The following is a 19,645-nucleotide window of genomic DNA, read 5'->3' as shown; positions in this document are numbered from 1 at the left end:
CTATTTCATCGCCCAGCCTCTCGATAGGGGGGCCTGCAAAAGGCATCAGGTGTCTGGAATCAGCTAGTGTTTGCACTAGAGAAAAGGAGGGAGCCCTCACAGTTTCCAGTGGTCAATCCAAATGAACTAATATTCAAACTCTCTCATAGTGACTTTGTTCACTTTTAGTGGCATATCATATCCCTCTCTGTGTTTCCCCATCACATTCCCCTTTTTACAGAAGCACCTTCTTTCTATTGATATTGCTGCCCTTATCCACTCCATCTACCTTCCCTCCTCTCTTATTCTGATGAGTTCACCATTTTTCCTGCCTTCTTCCTATTCGTCACATCACTTATACATGACTTGCTCTCAGAAAACTGTTAAGCTTATTGCTAACTACAACTACTACCATGTTCTTTTACTGCAACCCTTGGCCTTTTTAATTCACTGTGCCTGACCTTCCCTTGTTGTAGATGTCTAAATTTGGACTGTCAGTGAAGTGCCATGTACACATATGGAATGTATATATTTTGGAGACAAGATGAGATTATTGACATGAAGGGTCACTATAGGAGATTTTCTATAGAGGTCAAGAAGAGACACAATTTAGAACTGTTCCATGGACAGAATTTGGTTTCCAGGACATCTTCTAAAATAGGTGTCTCATGCAATTTTCTAAGGCCTGATCACTTTGCTGGTCAGAACAATACAGAACTCTGTTAGCAACAACCAAAGTTGATCACATTTGGGATCACACTGATACCACAAAGTAGACAAGGCTTAATGTCAATAATTCAGACCAATATGCCTTTTGCCATGGCAATCCCTGCCTGAAATATATTTTTCCAAAATAGCTCCCCATTGTTTCCCCAGAGCATAGAATACCTTAATAATTCTATCAAGGGCTTACATACCAGAGGAGCATTGTTCTAGAAAGGAATATTCTGGTGGCAATTCCTTCAGAACACTTTTATGAAGATTAGAACATTTTCCACAAGTGGAAAGATAACACATACAAACAATACTTGGACAATAAAAATCCAGTTTTATTATCAAACTACCATCAAATAGTAGGGGCTTTACGTTCAGAATTCACTAAGTAGTGGAAATGTTGTTATTATTATTATTTATTATTAATAATAAATAGAACCCTAAGTATACAAGTGCAATCATTTTTATTGCTTGTGGTATTCGATTTTTTTAAACACTCCTGCAGTGCTACTGGCCTTGATTATCCCACTGAATTCATGTTTCTAAATTGCCAGTCACATCAATCAATTAATCAAGGGTAGGTGAAAGAGAGGAAAATTGTGGCCCTGAGCCCCTACAGAGGAGATGTGGACCTTCCAAAAGTTCCCAGTGTAAGCTACCCCTGTGCCTGTCTTAAAGTGGTAGCAGCATGTGCTTCCACAACCACTCTTCTGACCGGTGCTGTCTTTGAAGAGCCCAACAGGAGGATGATCTTGGTAGTGTTAGTGCCTGGTTGCCTCTGGTACATTGTTTAATTTACTGATACAGTGGGTGCTGATTTGATAACCTCATTCTTTAGGATGGTTCCACATTCCATGAGTGGGAGATGACAGTGGAAAAAAGGACAGATATTCAAAATGTTAACAGTGTAGATTTTCACAGTTACCTTGGAGGGTATCAGTGTGAGCAAGAGTGAAAAGAAAGGTCAGCGCGAAGAGCTGACAAATGAGCACTGGCATTTGTGAATGCCAGTGGAGGACGGAGCATCAACATCTTGATAATGAGGAGTTAAGAACTTCAGAAATTCAGAAGGAAGGATGAAAGTGGGAGAAACACAAAGCACTGCATAGTATGGGCTGAAGTGAAGTTGAGCTGAACACGCTTTTCAAAGGGAGCATTAGTTACAGCGGACAGGTGGTATACGGAACAGATAGCAGAAAAAAGAGCACAAAAGATGAAAATGGCAAGGCAAGTGGAGATCTGAGACCAAAGAATATCATGCATATCATTTTACTGCTGCTTTATCCTCTCAAACTACCCCATCCCCTTTTGTCAATTTCCTTGTTGTGTTGATTTTTGTGCTAGGCAATCAGATATTTAGAAAAGGGCCCCACTCATATAACACAGTACTATTAATACAAATAATTCCAATCCTGTAATACAATTAAAAATTAACAAGTGTGACAATGATTAAGTCACCTCAGAGATGAGTGACAATTAGGGAACCCTGCCAATTTCTGCTGAAGAAGTCTGGAAGGTAGAATGATCTAATTGTGTAGGGTATATGAAGTCTCCACCATGAACATGCATCACAATGTACAACATTCAGTAAATGCATTTAACTGTGAAACATTCTACCCACATCTCCCACATGTTTATTAGATATTAAATAATATGTTCAGCTGACGTACTTTAACTGATCATATATTAACATAGGATAATCTAATTCTAAAAACTAATCCATGACAGAAATTTATAGCTCATAAAAATTGAGTTGATTTGAAAGATTTTTTTTCACGGTGCAGCATCATGCAGCTGTTACAAACACTTCTAGATTTAATAAAACTTGAGTGAACTAGCCAGACAGAGCAATGAAACTGGCATTAAAATATCTTGTTGGAGATATTTTAGGCTGTTGACTAGAGGAGGATGCTGAGCATGTGTTGGGAATGCCACAGCCAGGAGAGGCAAATTTAGATCTAACATAAACAAGGCATAGCTTCCATAAATGTCAGTGGCAGGGTACTTTCTAATGCTAGGAATCAATTTGGCCCTTATGGTACATTGCATTGATATGGAACATCCTCAGAAGTCATCTAATCAACTTTCCTATGAATGTTGTTTACTGTTCCTGGGTAAAGATTAGGAATGTTGTAACAGCTACTAGAGACCATCAAGATCCTTACTAGGCCTTGAGCAGGCAGGAATTCTCTGGCTCTTTATTTCAGTGTGGGAGTGAAGAATATCCTATAGAAGATCCTATATTCTGTGATTCTATAAGATACTTACTAGGCCTTGAGCAGGCAGGAATTCTCTGGCTCTTTATTTCTGTATCCTATAGAAGAAAAAAATGAATTCATTAAAGGTCTGATGAAATGCAATCCTCTTATGATGATCTCACATTCCATAGCCTAAAACAAGGTCTTCTGTGTCTCTCACTTGCAAAGCATGCAAAATAAGAAATCGTGGTTTGTTTTCAGATCTCAGACATAATCACTGATATGAAGTAGTGATCAGTGGGAGAGCATTCTGACTACTAGTCCATGTAAACAAGATGCTATATACTTTATTTCTGAATTGCTATATAATGTAATACAAAGAGATTATAGTTTTTATTAGGGCTGTCAATTGATGTGCGTTAACGCCTGCGATTAACGCAGGGCAGGATTAATGAGTTAATTGTTTTAATGCGTTAATCGCAGACGTTAATGCTGCGCTGCCCCTTTGAAGCACAACTCCAGCACTTCAAAGGGGAAGAGTTGCAGGAAGCCCAGGATCAGCTGGAAAGGGGCTCCTAATGCGCTGGGCCGGAGCAACACTTCAAAGTGGCAGCTCAAAGTGGATCCAGGGATCAGCTGGGCAAATAGTCATAATCTTAGATCTATATAGTTTTTCACTTACAATTATGACTCTGAGAGAAAGAAGGTCCCTGCTCCAATTATAAAAACTAGGGCTGTCAAGTGACTAAAAAAATTGTATTGTGATTAATTGCACATTTAATCGCACGTGCTACCCCTCTGAAACACTGCGGCAGCGTTTCAAAGGGGCAGCACCGCACAGAGCCTGTGGTCAGCTAGAGACTCCAGCTGATCCCGAGCTCCTGCGGTGCTGCCCCTTGGAAATGCCGTCCTGGCGTTTCCAAGAAGCAGCAAGGAATGGAGCTGGAGTCAGCTGGGGACACCAGCTGACCCCTGGCTCCCTGCAGCACTGCCCCATTGAAATGCCGCCACAGTGTTTCAAAGGGGCAGCTGCACTGAGCCTTTGGTCAGCTGAGGACTCCAGCTGATCCCAGACTTCCACAGTACTGCATCTTTTAAACGCCGCCACAGCGTTTCAAAGGGGCAGCGCATGTGATTAATCACGCCATTAATTGCAATTTCATTTTTTAATCGCAATTAATCATAATTAATTTTTTTAATCGCTTGACAGCCCTAATTTTTATAAATGGAGCAGGAACCTTCTTTCTCTCAGAGCCCTAATTGTAAGTGAAAAACAATATAGATCTAACATTATGATTATTTGCCACTTAAATTAGATCATTCATTCTCTCATTAGCACATCTGCTGTATCAGCTGAGAAGATCCATTTTGGAATCAGGCTAGAATTCAGAAATTCACGCTAAAAGAAACCAACTGTGTTTGAGAGAGGTGATCTGTAGTGTGCTCAGAAGAGCATGATCTTATCAGAACTTTCCTGCTACTAATTCCAAAGCATTCTTTTAATTGAACTATAGACAATCAAGACATCTTGTTTAAGAGTTAGAAGTTCTCTGTTGTTGTAAAATCTACCAACCTCTAAGGGCAATGGTATAGGACAAATTCTAAAACAAAGATTTGTTAAAATCTGCACTGTCTTTTTCTGTTAAATAGGTCCATGATTACCTTAGGAGCAAGCTGTGTTCCCTCTATGAAAACGACTGCATCTTTGACAAGTTTGAATGTGCATGGAATGGATCAGACAGGTAACATAGCCTTATGTCCATCACTTTTTAATTGAAGGGTTGCCATAGGATGGAGTGTAATCAATAAATCATCTGTAACTTGTTGTTATTGTATATATGTTATACCATTTCTCCTCCTCAGCCATGATTTCAGACTTGTTTCTCTGCACAAAGCCATTGAGAAAAAAATCAGATTCCACTTATTTCCACCAAAATGGGCAGAAAGAATCAAAAGAAAACATGATTTACTAAAAAACTGTTTTCACAATCTATCTGCAGGAGGGTTTGCTAAGGAAACCCATGCTCAGGCAAGCTAATGAAGTAGCTTTCTTGTAAATCCAATTTAGCAGCTAAAAATAAGGAGGAAGGAAGAACCAGTATCATGTGACCAGTCAATGCTTTGTAGACCACTGGTTCCCATTTGTGAATCATTCTTCTAACTTTTTTTGTGGGGGAACTATAGACATGGGACCAAATTCTATTAATTTATTTCTTAGGCCTTAGTTTCATTGTGGTAGAACAAAGCAGGGTTCATCCCACAATATTATAACTCATCTCTGTAAATATAAGTAAATATAATTAATATCACAGTCTGTATCGTAACAACTAGGATAAGATTAACTTCTCTAAGAACCAGCCAGTTGTTACTGTGGGGACTGAACAAAGTAGATGACCCATAATATTCACCACCCAAATAAGTGAAATCGATCCCCTCAGACATCTAAAAATGGATCCAAGTTTCTATCTCTTAGATATAGCAGCAAAATAATACTTTATAATGTTGTTAGATATATTCTTCTCTTTAGACTATGGTTGCCTTTGCTCAGTTCCTATTTTTCCCCTGGGAGAGAGATTTTTTTTCTTTACTGAGGTGCTACAACCTTCCACCATGTTCTTCATGCAGAGAAAATGGATATTCCTTTGTGATTTCTGACCTGGAACTGCTATACTGAGCAGATGCTTCCTTCTTTAGCTATGAATTACCTCTCAGTAGCTGTGCAGATGTTTCACAATTCCACAGCTATGCTAACTCACACAGTTCATGGAATTCCCTCAGCTGTGTCTATATTGGCGTGATCTTGCCCAAAATCAACTACTTTTGTGCAAAAACTTGCTGCCTGTCTACACTGGCCGCAGGAGTCACTGTGTTCTAATACATTCTAATGTATGAAATCAGTGCTTCTTGTGCAAGAACTATGATGCTCCTGCTCAGGAAAAAGCCCTCTTGCACAACTGTTCTTGCACAAGAGCCCAGTGTAGACAGGCAACATGAATTTCTAGCGCAAGAAAGCCCTATGGTTAAAATGGTCATCAGAGCTTTCTTGCGCAAGAGAGCGTCTACGCTGGCATGGATGCTCTTGCACAAAAGCACATCTCTTGTGCAAAGGCACATGCCAGTGTAGACGCTCTTTTCTGGAAGAGTTTTTGCACAAGAACTCTTCCGCAAAAGCGTTCTTGTGCAAAATCATGCCAGTGTAGACGTAGCCCTAGAATATCATGGAAATTAGAATCAGGAAAGACTATGGGTTCGTCCTGTAAATGTAAAAAGCATTTTGTTTAATATAGTCCCAAGTACTTCATCCAGCCTAGTTAGAAGTAGGGATGTAAGCGACTAGTCAGCTACCCGAGAAGCGTAGACTTATCGGATAGTTGAGTCACTACTCAACTAGTCACCCTTCCCCACCCTCTCCCCGCTGCCTCTGTTATCAGGAAATTCCATTGACTTCTCAATTAGCTGATTAATCAAAATGTAACATCCCTAGTTAGAAGTGACTTTGACAACTGAAGCTGCAAGATCACTGTCTTTGGGATATTCTGCCAGACTTTAATTTATTTTAAACTTGGCGTTAGCTGCGTGTCAGCATTGTGTAAGTTGTCCTTACCTGACTTATCTGACTACCAGCCAGTGACCACTGGGCTAAAACACTCCACAGGGTCTTGTGACACATTTGAAGTAGGCTGTCTTATGCTTGGGTTAACCAGCCCTAGAGAAGACTGGTGGTAGTGGGCACGGCTCAAGGTGTTTAAAAACTAGACTTGATTCAGAAAAGCTTTGGATGAGCATCCAGGGTTTTGGGTGCTTTTCTGAACCTCTTGAACTTGCAGAAAGTAGGTAGAAACCTGAGAACATTTTTTATGAGGTTCTCAGTACTACTTGCTTCCAGTCAGGATGGAAAGACCACCAGAACAGGTTTCCCCCCTCCCCAAGAAATTTGGCACTTATCCCATCTAGAATCTGGGAATGCAGAACTGCAAAAATGTATGGGTATGAGCAGGGGAGAGGAGTTAATCAGATATTTCAAAACCATCCCAAAACGTCAGCAGTTTCCTAATACCTTGAAAACCATTTCATCCATCCTTAAACATGAGCTCTAGGACATTATGCTTGTAGGCATTTTTCACTCCCAGGTACTTCCTTCAGTAATTGAATAAAATTGCTTGGATCCTCAAACTATCTGAATAGCTACAAGTTAATGCAATAAATATTCAGTATTGGGTTTCATTTTAATCCTCGCTTAACAGTTCAGAAAGATCAACATAGGATGAAATCAACTGGTTCTCATTAAGTAGTAGGATGCAATGGTTTAACCGGTAGCCCTCACCCTTAATGGGTGAGGCGTACCAGTTATGTTTAACTAGGGGCGTGGGGTTGAGCAACTCCCTTCTTCCTGCAGGCAGGGAAGTGTCTCAGCTCCACGGGGGGCCTGCACGGAGAAAGCTGCTCCAGTCAGGGTGCTGAAGCAGCCCCTACCTGCAGAGTGCCCTAGCCCAACACAGGTAGGGGGTTACTCCGATGCCCCAGAGAAGCAGCCTCTGTCCACAGTGTGGGGGGATGCAGGTAGGGGCTGCTCTGGCCAGACTGGAGCAGCCGCTCCTGCAGTGGAGGGAAGAAGGGTTCCAGCCCAGTGGTGTGGGGTGGGAGGAGGGAGACACTCCAGCTGGGCTGGAGTGGCCACTCCACTCACCCCCCCCTTTAATCAGTTAACCAATTAATCAATATGTTTAACTGTTTAGCCAATTAAATGGGATTTTACATCCCTATTAAGTAAGAGCATTTTATTTTTAAAGATTGTTTATATATATGAGGATAGTTAATCTTGAACAGTTTTGAATCTATCACTAAATATTGCTTATTAAATGGATGGGATACCTGGTATAATCTTAAGAAACCAGGTAGCACAGCATTCATATTATTTTAGTTTATTTTTGTTTTTTAGTTCTAAACTTAGAACACTTCCTCTTAACAATATAAACGAGAGTTCAATACATCAGTATCAATTTTTATCATTATGGTGACACACTTACACTGCCAGTTCTGAACAAGGAGATGTGATCTTGCTCATATAAGTGGCGATTACTTCATTTCAGTGCACAGTATATGGTGTCTGCAGTGGGTTTTATTAAAGGAAGAGTTCCCATATTTTAAAAAAATACACATTCGTGTTAAGATAGACCATTTGCTATGTTAAAATAAATATTTTTAAATACAGCTTTTTGCAAAAGGTAAGAAAGACCTATTAGCATTTGAGGACTTTAAGGGAAGTTCCATCATGATATCTGCATTAATGAAATCAATTATTACAAATCGTATGCTATTTTCTTTAAAAAGGCTATTCTAGTTTTAGAGCATGTAACAGGTTAAGAGACACATTAGAAACATATATGGTTGCATTTAAAAGAAATGGCATGATTGAATATGAAAGCTGGCTTCTTTTTAATTAGTTTTTGTTGCCAATAAGGACTTAATTCAGGATCACAATGAACCTTATTGTTGACACTGTTTACAAAAAAATCAATGTACACAAGCTTTGATTAGAACGTGATTGATGCTCAGTAACTCCAATGAACAGGAACTAATACAATCAGACAGATCGGATCGCATTTGCTCAAGGACACATTAATCATTATATACTTGGGCAAGAACAGCAGTTGGGGAAAGGATAGAAGGGGTCTTAAAAATAATGCAAGAAACCAAACACACATATTAGTTGACTGTGTTTAAAATAAACACATGCTATATATATTATATACATATGCATGTGTACATGACTTCAGAACATTCAATCTTTATTGGAGGTAACTGTTTTATTTAAAGATTTGAGAGCACAAGTGAATGGAAGAATTAATTAAAAACCCCAAAACAGTGTTCCCTTCCCACTACCAACCTTGGAATGCAAATATGCACACAATTATTTCAGGTTTTATCACAAATGCCCTGGAGTTAACAACAGTTGAACAGGTTATCTGTGAATTACAGTGTTAAATTTGTTTCACCTGTCCTTCTGTAAATTCTAAAAGATATTAGGAACTACGTACATTAATACCTTCTCTCAAAAAAAAACAACAACAACAAAAAACACCTAACTGCTGGAGGGAAGTCTTCAAAGGAGTCTTTCAGCTTACATGGTGGTGAGGGCTATATAAGTAGATGGGACTCTTTGGTAATTGTATGTGAGTTCATATATGTCTTTATACAGCTAGCTTCTTTAGTCTGACTCTAAATCTGCATGAGTGACAGGTTCCAGTGGACCAGTGGCAGTAAGGCACATATTTTTAACATTTTTAAGGATAATTAGCCATTGGCCAGTATTCCAAGTTTTGTGGTGGAATCTGACCATTTTTATGTCCAGATTGGTTATTTTTCTAAAAAAATAATGTGCTCCAGGAATTATTTTGGGAGAGTTCTATGTCAGAGATGGTATAAGAACGCAAATTAGATTATTACAGTGGTCCCATCTGGCCTTGGGATTGATATATCTCTTCCGCAGTCATGTACTGTGGTGATGAGGTGGTCTGGAAACAGTGAGCACAGGGGTGGATACTGAAGAAAAGATACTGCATCACCAAGGTATTTCTTCTGTGTCTGTAGTCCAGAGAAAAGCATGGATAATCTGGCACGTCTAGCCATCTCCTCACTATTACCCTAACTCTGCCTAGTCTTTGCTCTCTTATGTGGTGCAGATATCTCCCAAGTGTTCCAGATTGGTGTGAGAGAAGAAAAATAGTACCATGAATGGAGAATCATCCACCACCCCCTATCCTGCAGGAAATCCACATCTGGAAAGTATCCTCCTTGTGTGAATTAAGGAGCAGGCATTTGTATGGGATGTGGGCATTTGTGCCAATGGTTAGAGAAAATATCACAGCCAAAATCAGGAGTCAGAGCTGATGATCCGAACTGGGTTGTTTGGAGTGAGGCAAGGTGGTGGATCCAAGGCAGGAGCAGTGCTGGGTCTGAGGCTGGACACAAGCAGGTTGTAAGGGCTATTTCAACCATGGATGATGGATTGGAACAATTACTGCTGGGCTCAAAGGACGATTTGCTGAGTCTTCTACTCAATCAGGCAGCCCACTACAGGTGGCTGTGTTTGTTTGGTTGCCTGGCTTCCAGACTGTCTCCGATGCAGGGCCTGAGTTTTGAAAATAAGGCCTGGTATCTCAAGATACTTTTAATGAAGCCTTCACACTAAATCTAGGGCATGAATGATCTCTACCTGTTCCCAATACTGCTCACTCTGACCAGGGCTGGATTACCCAATAGACAGACTAAGCACGTGCTTAGGGCACCCGCAAAGCAGGGGCACCAAAAAAAAAAAAGGGGGGGGGAGAGATTTTACAGTATAATATTGTTTTTATTTTGAATTACATATGGGGGGGGAGAGCATAATCTTTTCAGTGCTTAGGGCCTCTAAAGGTCTTAATCCGGCCCTGACCCTGACCATTGTCTTCCCTGGTCCCCAGGTACTGGAGCCTTCCCCTAACTCAGCAAGAGTTGAGGCTTTAGTGTACCAAGTATTTCTCCTGCCCATGTTATGTTATGGATAGTAGCAGTGTGTTGGAGTGGTTTGGGTATGGGTTGGTGGTGCAGGGTGTTAAGAGTGGGGTATTAATGATAGGGTGGATCTGCAGAGACTTGGGTAGCTGCAAACTGGAAGCTAGTGGATTTACCCATTATGTAACAGGGCCCAGGCATTGCTTGTCTGGTTTGGTAGCTGGGCAGCTCTATTTAAGTTTTTTGCAGAGAACCACACATTGTCCCTTATATGACCTAAGTCTGCATGTTGCTTAGAGGCGTGTTTAGTACACTGTAAATGTTCCTTGAGCTCCTAGTGCATGGGGAGAGGAGAGGAACAGGAGGCAGTATGGGAACTCAAGTAAATCTAGGTGGAAACAGGGGATATAGCCATAGTTTAGAAAGAATGGGCTGTGTTGGATTGAAGCATGGATATGCTGATATATGCAAATTTGGCATAGCACAGTAGAAGAAGCCAGTCATCCTTGTGGAAGCTAAAAAAGCAACAAAGATACTGCTGCAAGAGTTGATTGATTCTCTCTGCTGCCCATTAGTCTATGGGTGATAAGTAGATGAGGTGAAGGACTCAGTGACAAGGAGTCTGAGAAATTCCTGCCAGAATTGGGACCGCAGTCTGATACAGGGTAACCTGTGATACTGGAAGGCATTTTTGAGGAAGATCCGACCTATCTTTCATTCAGTAGGAATAGTACGGCATAGGATAAAGTATTGGCATCTTTCTTAGAAGGTCAACAAAACCCACAATTACTGAGTGTCCTTGCGAGTATGGCAGTACTAAAGTGAAGTCCGTTGTGGTCGTAGACCAGGGTTGTGAAGCTGTGTGCAGAGGCCTATATTTATGCCAATTCACAAGCACAGAAACCAGGCCACTGTGCAAGATGAGCGAGGAACTCTGCCAATCAGTTACTTTATTGAGCAGGAATTAGATTCAGACTAAAAAGGAAGGAATAAAAGGAAAGAAAGAGGGAGGGGAAAAAAAGCCCTTAGTCAAAGAGGCAATGCCAAGTCTTTCCACGCTGAGCTCCAGCACCTCTAGGTTTGGCAGTTCATTGCCCTGGCATCTAGTCTGTGCTTGCTGAGTCAGTTCTGAATTTAAAAATATTAGTTGAGCCCTAGCCCATTTCATTACAAATTAAGTTCTGGGAAGAGGCAAGAGGCAGGTTATGAGAGCAGATAAGGGCATCATGGGGAGATTGAAGGGGAGAAAAGAGTGGAAAGTCAACTGAAGGAAAGGAAGGGAAGAGCCAAGATGAAGGAATAGTGTAGGGCAGATAAGGGACAAGAGGGGAAAGCACTTGAGAAGTGGTAACAGACCATGGGGGGAAAGAGGGACACCAGAGAACAACAAACAGGAAGGGACAGGAGGAAAAAGAAGGAAATGAAGGATAAAAAGGGGAAGTTATATTAATAGGCTGTGTCTACACTGGGCCACTTATTCCGGAAAAGCGGCCGCTTTTCCGGAATAACTTGCTAGCTGTCTACACTGTCCACTTGCTTTTCCGGAAAAGCAATGACGATCTACTGTAAAATTGTCAGTGATTTTCCGGAAAAACTATGCTGCTCCCGTTTGGGCAAAAGTCCTTTTCCGGAAAAACTGTTCCGGAAAAGGGCCAGTGTAGACAGCACAGTAGTCTTTTCCGCAAAAAAGCCCCGATCGCGAAAATGACGATCGGGGCTTTTTTGCGGAAAAGCGCGTCTACATTGGCCACGGACGCTTTCCGGAAAAAGTGCTTTTCCAGAAAAGCATCCTGCCAATGTAGATGCGCGTTTCCCGGAAATACTTATAACGGAAAACTGTTCCATTTTAAGCATTTCCGGAAAAGGGTGCCAGTGTAGACGTAGCCAATAGAGAATGAAGCAGGGGAAAAGATGAAAAAGAAGACACTAACCCTAACTGGAAATAGAGGCAAAGAAAGAAAGTGGGAGACTGAGAGTTGAGGATAGATATGGAAATAGAGAATATAATGGGGCAAGAAAAGAAGGAAGCAGGAAAACAAAAAGAGGAAAATAAACACAAGTATATATTGTATATAATTTACTTGAGTTCCTCTGTTTTTATTACTAGAAGACTTACCTGGCATTGCCTGGGTCCTTCAGGGCAGTGGGCTGGTGGGGTGCAAGGTGTGAAAGTCAGGGCAGGGGGCTGGGGGCAAATAGGAGTGGGAGAGTGAAGGTTGTGAGGTGAGGTGAAGAAGGGCTCAGGGTGGGGAGGTCCCATCCAGTGGTGTTTTCTCCTCCCCCCCACCCTGCCCATGTGTCAGGGGCCTTCTGTTTCTCCCCAGCCCATTACCGCTGGCTGCCAGAAACCTTCTATCTTCCCACCAGCCCTGCTCCCAGCCACCAGGGGCCTTCCCTCCCCTTCTGACACTGTAGTCGAGGACTGAGAGGTGGATTAACGGTTTGGGGCAGAGGGAGTACTGATCTAGTCTGGTGGCAGGCGAGATGGTGAATCCCTAGTTTTCTGGCCACTCTCTTGGTGGTGTGGCTGCCCCCTGTGGCCACTCTGTGTCACATCCCTCCTCTCTGCCCCCTCCCTTTCCAAATTATGGAAAATAGTCCCATTCTCAGCACTTCTTATTTTCTTGGCACAACCAAACCCTGACTTTGCTTTAAGTCAGGAGAGAGAAAGCTGACTACCAAATTTGGTGTCCCTAGCTCTTACTGTTTAGGAGGAGTTCTTGAACAAACAGACTCACAGACGGACAGATAGATGCACATTTCTAAAGTAGATAGATAGATACTATCCATCTCGCAAAGGGAAGCTAAAGAGAGGGTTAGGCGGATAGCATTCCAGGAGTGGAGGAATCTTCTGGCCAAGTATGATCCTTGGAAGGGCAAAGTATAAGAGTTTTAATGCTTCCATATTTGGACAAGAGGAGAGAGACAGTAGTTTATTGGGTTTTTCCACTCTATCTCAGCTGCCAGGTATAATATGGAATCTATTTAACTTCCCTGTCATATACACAGTACATTATCAGGTGTCATCATATGATAGAGAATTGTGTTTCTAAACAAGAATAGTAGCAATGCTGAGGTAGGCTTCCTCTTTTTGTATTATTGTAAACAGCAGGTAAGGTTATAATTCATCTATGTCTGTGACATTCCCCAAGAATGGATACTTTTCATTTATATAATGCTATTTTTACAATGCCATTAAATGGCAGAAACCAGGGCCAACATGAACAATAGTCATCTATATACAAAGCAATAGGATGCTTATATTTAAAAAATGGTACTATAGCTCTAAAAGAGCCAGCCAAAGAAAACAGACCTTTTTTAACATAAAAGTTCAAGAAATGACAAATCAAATAGACAGCAGAGGCAGCTCTGCTGCATACTAAACATTATTGGAAAACAGTAGATTTTTGACCATGACTGAGAGCTGTTCAGCTGGCACATTGCCTGTGTGAAACTGCTCCCCTTGCTATTTCTGGATTCATCTGAAGGGAGGGCTTTTATTCCCAAGGGAAATGTGTTCCAGCCATGTGCAGCTCTGCGGTCCATGATGTCCCATCGTTACAAACCAGTTTCAAAATTTTGCCCAGGGGAAGAAGCCACAGTACTGCATAAGACTATTAAAATCAAAGGCTGTGCCAGCAGCATGAAGATATGAAATACCTCGGGTTTTATTTTTTCCTGTTGTGAATATATATTAGAGCAGGAGTCATAATGACAAGATGTGGTGCTTTGGAAGAAGAATGTCAGATTTACTGCTGCTGTTTCAATTTCTGAACCAAGCCCTAATCTTGATAGGCTTCTTGCATGAACTTTATCAAGCTGTTTACACAAGCTTCTTTTATTTAACTATTTGGGCACATTAGCTTGCTGCAGAAAGATGAGATTGTGTCAGGCCCTTTCACGGGTGAGCAAGAGGGGAGGGTGAAAAAAGCCTGGCCTCATATAGCATGTGGCTCAGCTGTGGTACCTGCACTTGCTTGTGTTTAGAGATTCTTTCCTGTAAGAATGTCCCCACCCTTTCTCCCCTAGCCAGCAATAATGGACTGCTGTGGGCTGGGAGTGCATGTTGCAACCAATGAGGGATAAAGCAATAGTCACACTCCCTGTTCATGCCTGGGAGCTCTAAGCAGCACCATGACAACCCATCCACAGATGTATACAAGATATTGCTGAGTACAGTGGTTGCTGTGTCCTAAACAGTCCCTGCACCACCAATGTCTGATTCATTGCTGCTTTTTTCAGCATATCAGGATAGCTGCTGTATGAAAAGTGCTATATAAAATAAACTCGTATTGTGTCAAATTTTAGCCTGTCATCAGCTACATTGAATCAGCACATAGCTGGTGATATTGCTAATGATTCATGATGCAGAATATAGCTTGCTTGAACTCTGTAGCTTCTCTATATTTTCTCTGAAGAGAAGACATAGGCAGCTATGACTCACTAGACCTGATACAAAGTCATTTAATTGCAGATATCCTCTTAACTTTTGTTAATGTATTATTATCTATTTTTATTAAAATAGCAGCTCAAGGTCCCGTAGGACAAGTCTACATTGTGCTAGGTGCTGTACATATAATATGGCACTAGCCCTTCCTCAGAGAACTTACAATTGATGTAGACAAGACAGATAAAACAGAAAGGGGAAGTAACTTGCCTACAGTCACTTGCCCAGCAGGCTTGGGACAGAGCTGGGAATAGGATCTAAGAGTTCTGATTCCCAGTCCTGGCTGGCAGGAGTAACAGGCAAAGGAGGCAATGCCTTTCCTGGATCTTAGTGCTCAAACTGTCCCCTTTTTCTATCCATATTCTGACCATTTCTGAAGGCTCCCATGGCAGGCTGTTGCTGATTGATTGCAGGCTGGCTACTCTTCTGCAGCAGATTTGTCAACTTAAAAGTGAAACGCCTTCCAACGTCCTTGACCAGTGAAAGAGCCAGTAAGTGGTTATGAAACCATTTAACAGGCATGTGCCAACCCTGAAATTACTTGGAAAACAGTTCATAGAATCATAGGGCTGGAGGAGACCCCAGGAGGTCATCAAGTCCAGCCCCCTGCCCAAAGCAGGACCAACCCCAACTAAAGCAATCCAGCCAGGGCTTTGTCAAGTCACAACTTAAAAACCTCAAGGGATAGAGATTCTACCACCTCCCTAAGTAACCTATTCCAGTACTTCACCACCCTCCCAGTGATATAGTAACTTGAGGACCATTGCGCCTTGTTCTGCCATACGTCACTACTGAGAACAGCCTCTCTCCATCCTCTGTGAAACCTCCCTTCAGGAAGCTGAAGGCTGTTATCAAATCCCCCCTCACTCTTCTCTTCTTAGACTAAATTAGCCCAAATTCGTTAGCCTCTCCTCGTAGGTCATGTGCTCCAGCCCTCTAATCATTTTGGTTGCCCTCCACTACATCCTCTCCAGTGCATCCACATCTTTTCTGTAATGGGGCCCCCAGAATTGGATGCGATGCCCCAGATGTGGCTTCTCCAGAGTAGAATAAAGGGGAATAATCACTTCTCTGGATCTGCTGTCAATGCTCCTCCTAATGCACCATAATATGTCATTAGCCTTCTTGTCTACAAGGGCACACTGTTGACTCCTATCCAGCTTCTCATCCACTCTAATTCCCAGGTCCTTTCTGATGAACTGCTACTTAGCCATTTGGTCCCCAGCATGTAACAATGCTTGGGATTCTTCCATCCCAAGTGCAGGATTCTACACTTATCTTGTTGAACCTCATCAAATTTCTTTTTGCCCAATCCTCTAATTTGTTTAGGTCACTCTGGACACTGTCCCTGCTCTTCAACATATCTACCTCTCCCCCAGCTTAGTGTCATCCACAAACTTGCTGTGGGTGCAATCCATCCCCTCATCCAGGTAATTAATAAAAATGTTGAATAATACCGGCCCTAGAACCAATCTGTGGGGCACGCTGCTTGAAACCAACCAGCAATCTGATATCGAGCCATTGATCACTACCCATTGGGTCTGACAATCTAACCAGCTTTCTATCCACCTTACAGTCCGTTTATCCAATCCATACTTCCTTAACTTGCTAGCAAGAATATTGTGGGAGACTGTATCAAAAGCTTTGTTAAAGTCAAGGTATATCACATGCACCAACTTCCCCATGTCCACAAAGTCAGTTACCTCATCATAGGTAACTGCTTGGATCTTCACATGTATAATTTTTTTAAAAATAAGTTCTTCAAAAGACCACCCTTCTCTAAAATACACGTTTCAATTACTGTAATAAAAGATCTTGCTTCAAAAATTATCCAGACCTTTCTATCTATGCCAGCTTCCCTGTCACCACCTATTGAAGAGAGCCCTTAAAGGGACACAATGATTCCATTTTCCTTCTTACTATTCGATGAACAAGTTTTAAGAGAACCCTCCATCAATATCAGTATCTTACTAAGATATAAAATCCTTTGTTATGCTTAAACCTTTAAGTATTAGAGGGGTAGCCCACGTTAGTCTGTAACTGAAAAACAAAATGATTAATAGTCCTAAAGCACTTTAGGGACAAACAAAAACTGTAGATGGTATCACGAGCTTTTGAGGACACAACCTACTTCTTCAGATGAATGGCGTTAAGGGGTGCAGGGTACAAATGAATAGCGGAGAAAGAGAGGGGATGGGGGGGGAGGGAAAGAGAAGGAAAAAATTAGGGAAAATATTGTCAATTAGTGTCCATGCTACATGAGGCTATTAGTGTGGGCTCTAAGTATCTAGTGCTTAGCATTTTATGTAATTATGGTGTGGAATGTAGTGGCTCATCCAGGCCAGGTTTTGTTCAGACCTCGATTCCAGGTGTCAAACTTGTAAATTAATCCAAGTTCTGCAGCTTCTCTCTCAAGTTGGTTTTTTAAATTGCTTTGTAAAAATATAGTCACTTTTAGATCCATTAATGAGTGCCCGGGTAAGCTAAAATGTTCCCCAACACATTTCTCTGTGTTACAATTTCAAATATCTGAGTTGTTATAATATTATTATTTATTATACTGTACGCCAGCCCTTGCCCCCAGAGCCACCACGAACTGGTTTCAGTTACGGCAGCCACCTGCCAGATGGAGACTTCCAGAGCTGAAGCCAGCTGTTTGCAGTGGCTCAGAGGGCCCGGGGCTTTTGGTGGCCTAGTAACATTTTATTTACATATTTGCATAATGAATTTGCAAATAAAATGTTGCCAGTCCACCAAAAGTTTGAATGGGTTTGCTGGTCCACGGTATAAAAAATGTTGGGAACCACTGCCCTGGGCAAAGCAAGGCTTGCTTCCCTCGTCAGTGGAAGCTGTTTGTTTAAATGCTGGCTTTAGCTTTGGGTTTGAGGATGCCTATACCTGCTCCTGTTCTGTAACAGCCCTGAGCTTGCTGCTCTGTTGTCTGTTGAAGCTGTTCCACTTGAGTTAAATCTGCTTTGGGCCAGGCTCGCAACTACCTTCACTCTCTAGGCCAGTTGCATAAACAAGACAGCAAGAGACTGGTGCCATTTTATATGGGCATTTTTGACTGTTTGATTTTTATCAGTATTAGGGTTGTATTATTGAAAACTGGCCTTGAGAGCTTTTAAGTCCTCATTGGTTACTGCTAGCTGAGATGTTTTGGTCATATAGCCTGCCTCAGGGATAAAATCCCTGTACACTGTGCCCTGAAGATTAGACTCATGGTCATGAGGAGATGTCATGACATATTGAGTCACGGTTTTCTTCTCGTACCCCATTTATTTGTATTCCTCTATTTTCTCTTGTTATTTGTTGTTATTGTCCTGAGTTTGTACAGTACCTGGCACAATGGGCTGAATGGTCTATGACTGGGGCTCTTGGCTACTATGGGGATACAAATAATAAAATAAGGCTGTAAGGAAATATGAAAGTGAACAATGCTGTCCACTCTTGCTTCATGCAATATTGGCTGTTTTTCTTAAAGGAGACATGTGCTTACATGATCATTTGAGTTTTCATTAAAATACAAGTTTCTCGCTTTCATGGCTATGGAGAAAACTTTAAAAATTGAACCTTAAATGCCCAAGAAATGGAATACAAATAAAAAAAACCCTAAGAATTGTTATTTTTCAATCTCATGATTTTTTAAATCAGTCTTGTGATTTTGGAAATCTGATTCATAACTTTTGAACACTTATGATTAGCAATATTGAAGCAATCTTAAAGTATATTACATTATTAAATGCCATAAGATAAAAAGAGAACATGTAAACTCAAAAGCTGCACAAGTAAAAGTAATACAAGTTTCTGAACTCCACAGAGTTCAATTACACAGCAGAGAAAAGTAATTGTACTGTATTGCTCCATTGCTGTATCTGGTAGAGTTAGTGCATTCTGGTATTTATTCTTGCTTTTGTTTTCTCTTTCTGTAGTGTTATTATGACAGGTGCATATAACAACTTCTTTCGAATGTTTGACCGAAACACCAAGCGTGATGTTACGTTGGAGGCCTCCCGGGAGAGCAGTAAGCCACGAGCCATTCTAAAACCCCGCCGAGTCTGTGTCGGAGGTAAAAGAAGGAAAGATGACATCAGTGTCGACAGTTTGGACTTTACTAAGAAGATCTTGCACACAGCATGGCACCCAACTGAGAACATAATTGCTATAGCAGCGACAAACAATCTGTACATATTTCAGGATAAAGTGAACTCAGAAATGCACTAGGTCTATCACTATCTTTCTGTATTTTTGAACCAGCCTTTTGAGAGTTGTAGAAGGACGTGAGCTTCACAAAAGCGTGGCCATTGTGGTGGAATTTGTTGATTCCCTCCCTCCACCCTTCAGTCTGTATCGGTGGTGGCAACCAACTGTTTTAACTTATTGCAACTGTATAATTGTCTAAGTAAAAAGGCTCTACTTCAGTACTGTGGTCTCTGTCAGTTTTTTAAACAATCAGGGCTATTCATTTCAGGACTGTTCCTGTGAGGTGCCAAGTACCTTAAATGCCAACTGGCTCTTGAGGGTACAACACTCCACAGGACCAACATCCTGCTGTGCTGCATTCTTCCACGGTCTGCAGTGTTTACCACATTATCAGAGTTTTTTACATTGGTCCCTTGATTTTTTTTTTCAGGAATGCTTTCTGGGCTTTTAAAGTCAAGTAGACTTATTTATGAGTGTAAGAATAGCTGTCCCCCACATACATTGCTGCGCACAGGAGGAGGCCCCTAGGCAGTTAGTAAGATGGAAGCAAAATCAATTATTCTGCTTATTAACAAGTGACAAGTTGCCCCTGTTTCCCTTATCACATTCC

At 41.5% G+C, this 19,645-nt stretch overlaps 1 protein-coding gene across 8 annotated transcripts in view; it reads left to right on the top strand.

Annotated features, from left to right (window-relative positions):
• Window positions 1–19,253, top strand: part of PPP2R2C (protein phosphatase 2 regulatory subunit Bgamma) — a 320,765-nt gene extending 301,512 nt beyond the window's left edge. For all 8 annotated transcript variants that reach the window (XM_025187313.2, XM_014576070.3, XM_006128213.4 and 5 more), the window contains 2 exons: window positions 4,542–4,633; window positions 18,765–19,253. In XM_025187313.2, coding sequence (XP_025043098.2) covers window positions 4,542–4,633; window positions 18,765–19,056 — 384 coding nt within the window. In that variant the 3' untranslated portion in view covers window positions 19,057–19,253. The remainder of the gene's footprint in view (window positions 1–4,541; window positions 4,634–18,764) is intronic.
• Window positions 19,254–19,645: the final 392 nt, after the last annotated feature.

This window comes from Pelodiscus sinensis, chromosome 5, assembly GCF_049634645.1.
Source record: "Pelodiscus sinensis isolate JC-2024 chromosome 5, ASM4963464v1, whole genome shotgun sequence".
Lineage (NCBI taxonomy): Eukaryota > Metazoa > Chordata > Testudines > Trionychidae > Pelodiscus > Pelodiscus sinensis.
Note: the sequence above shows the minus strand (reverse complement) of the source record. Positions and strands in the feature narration are given on the sequence as shown.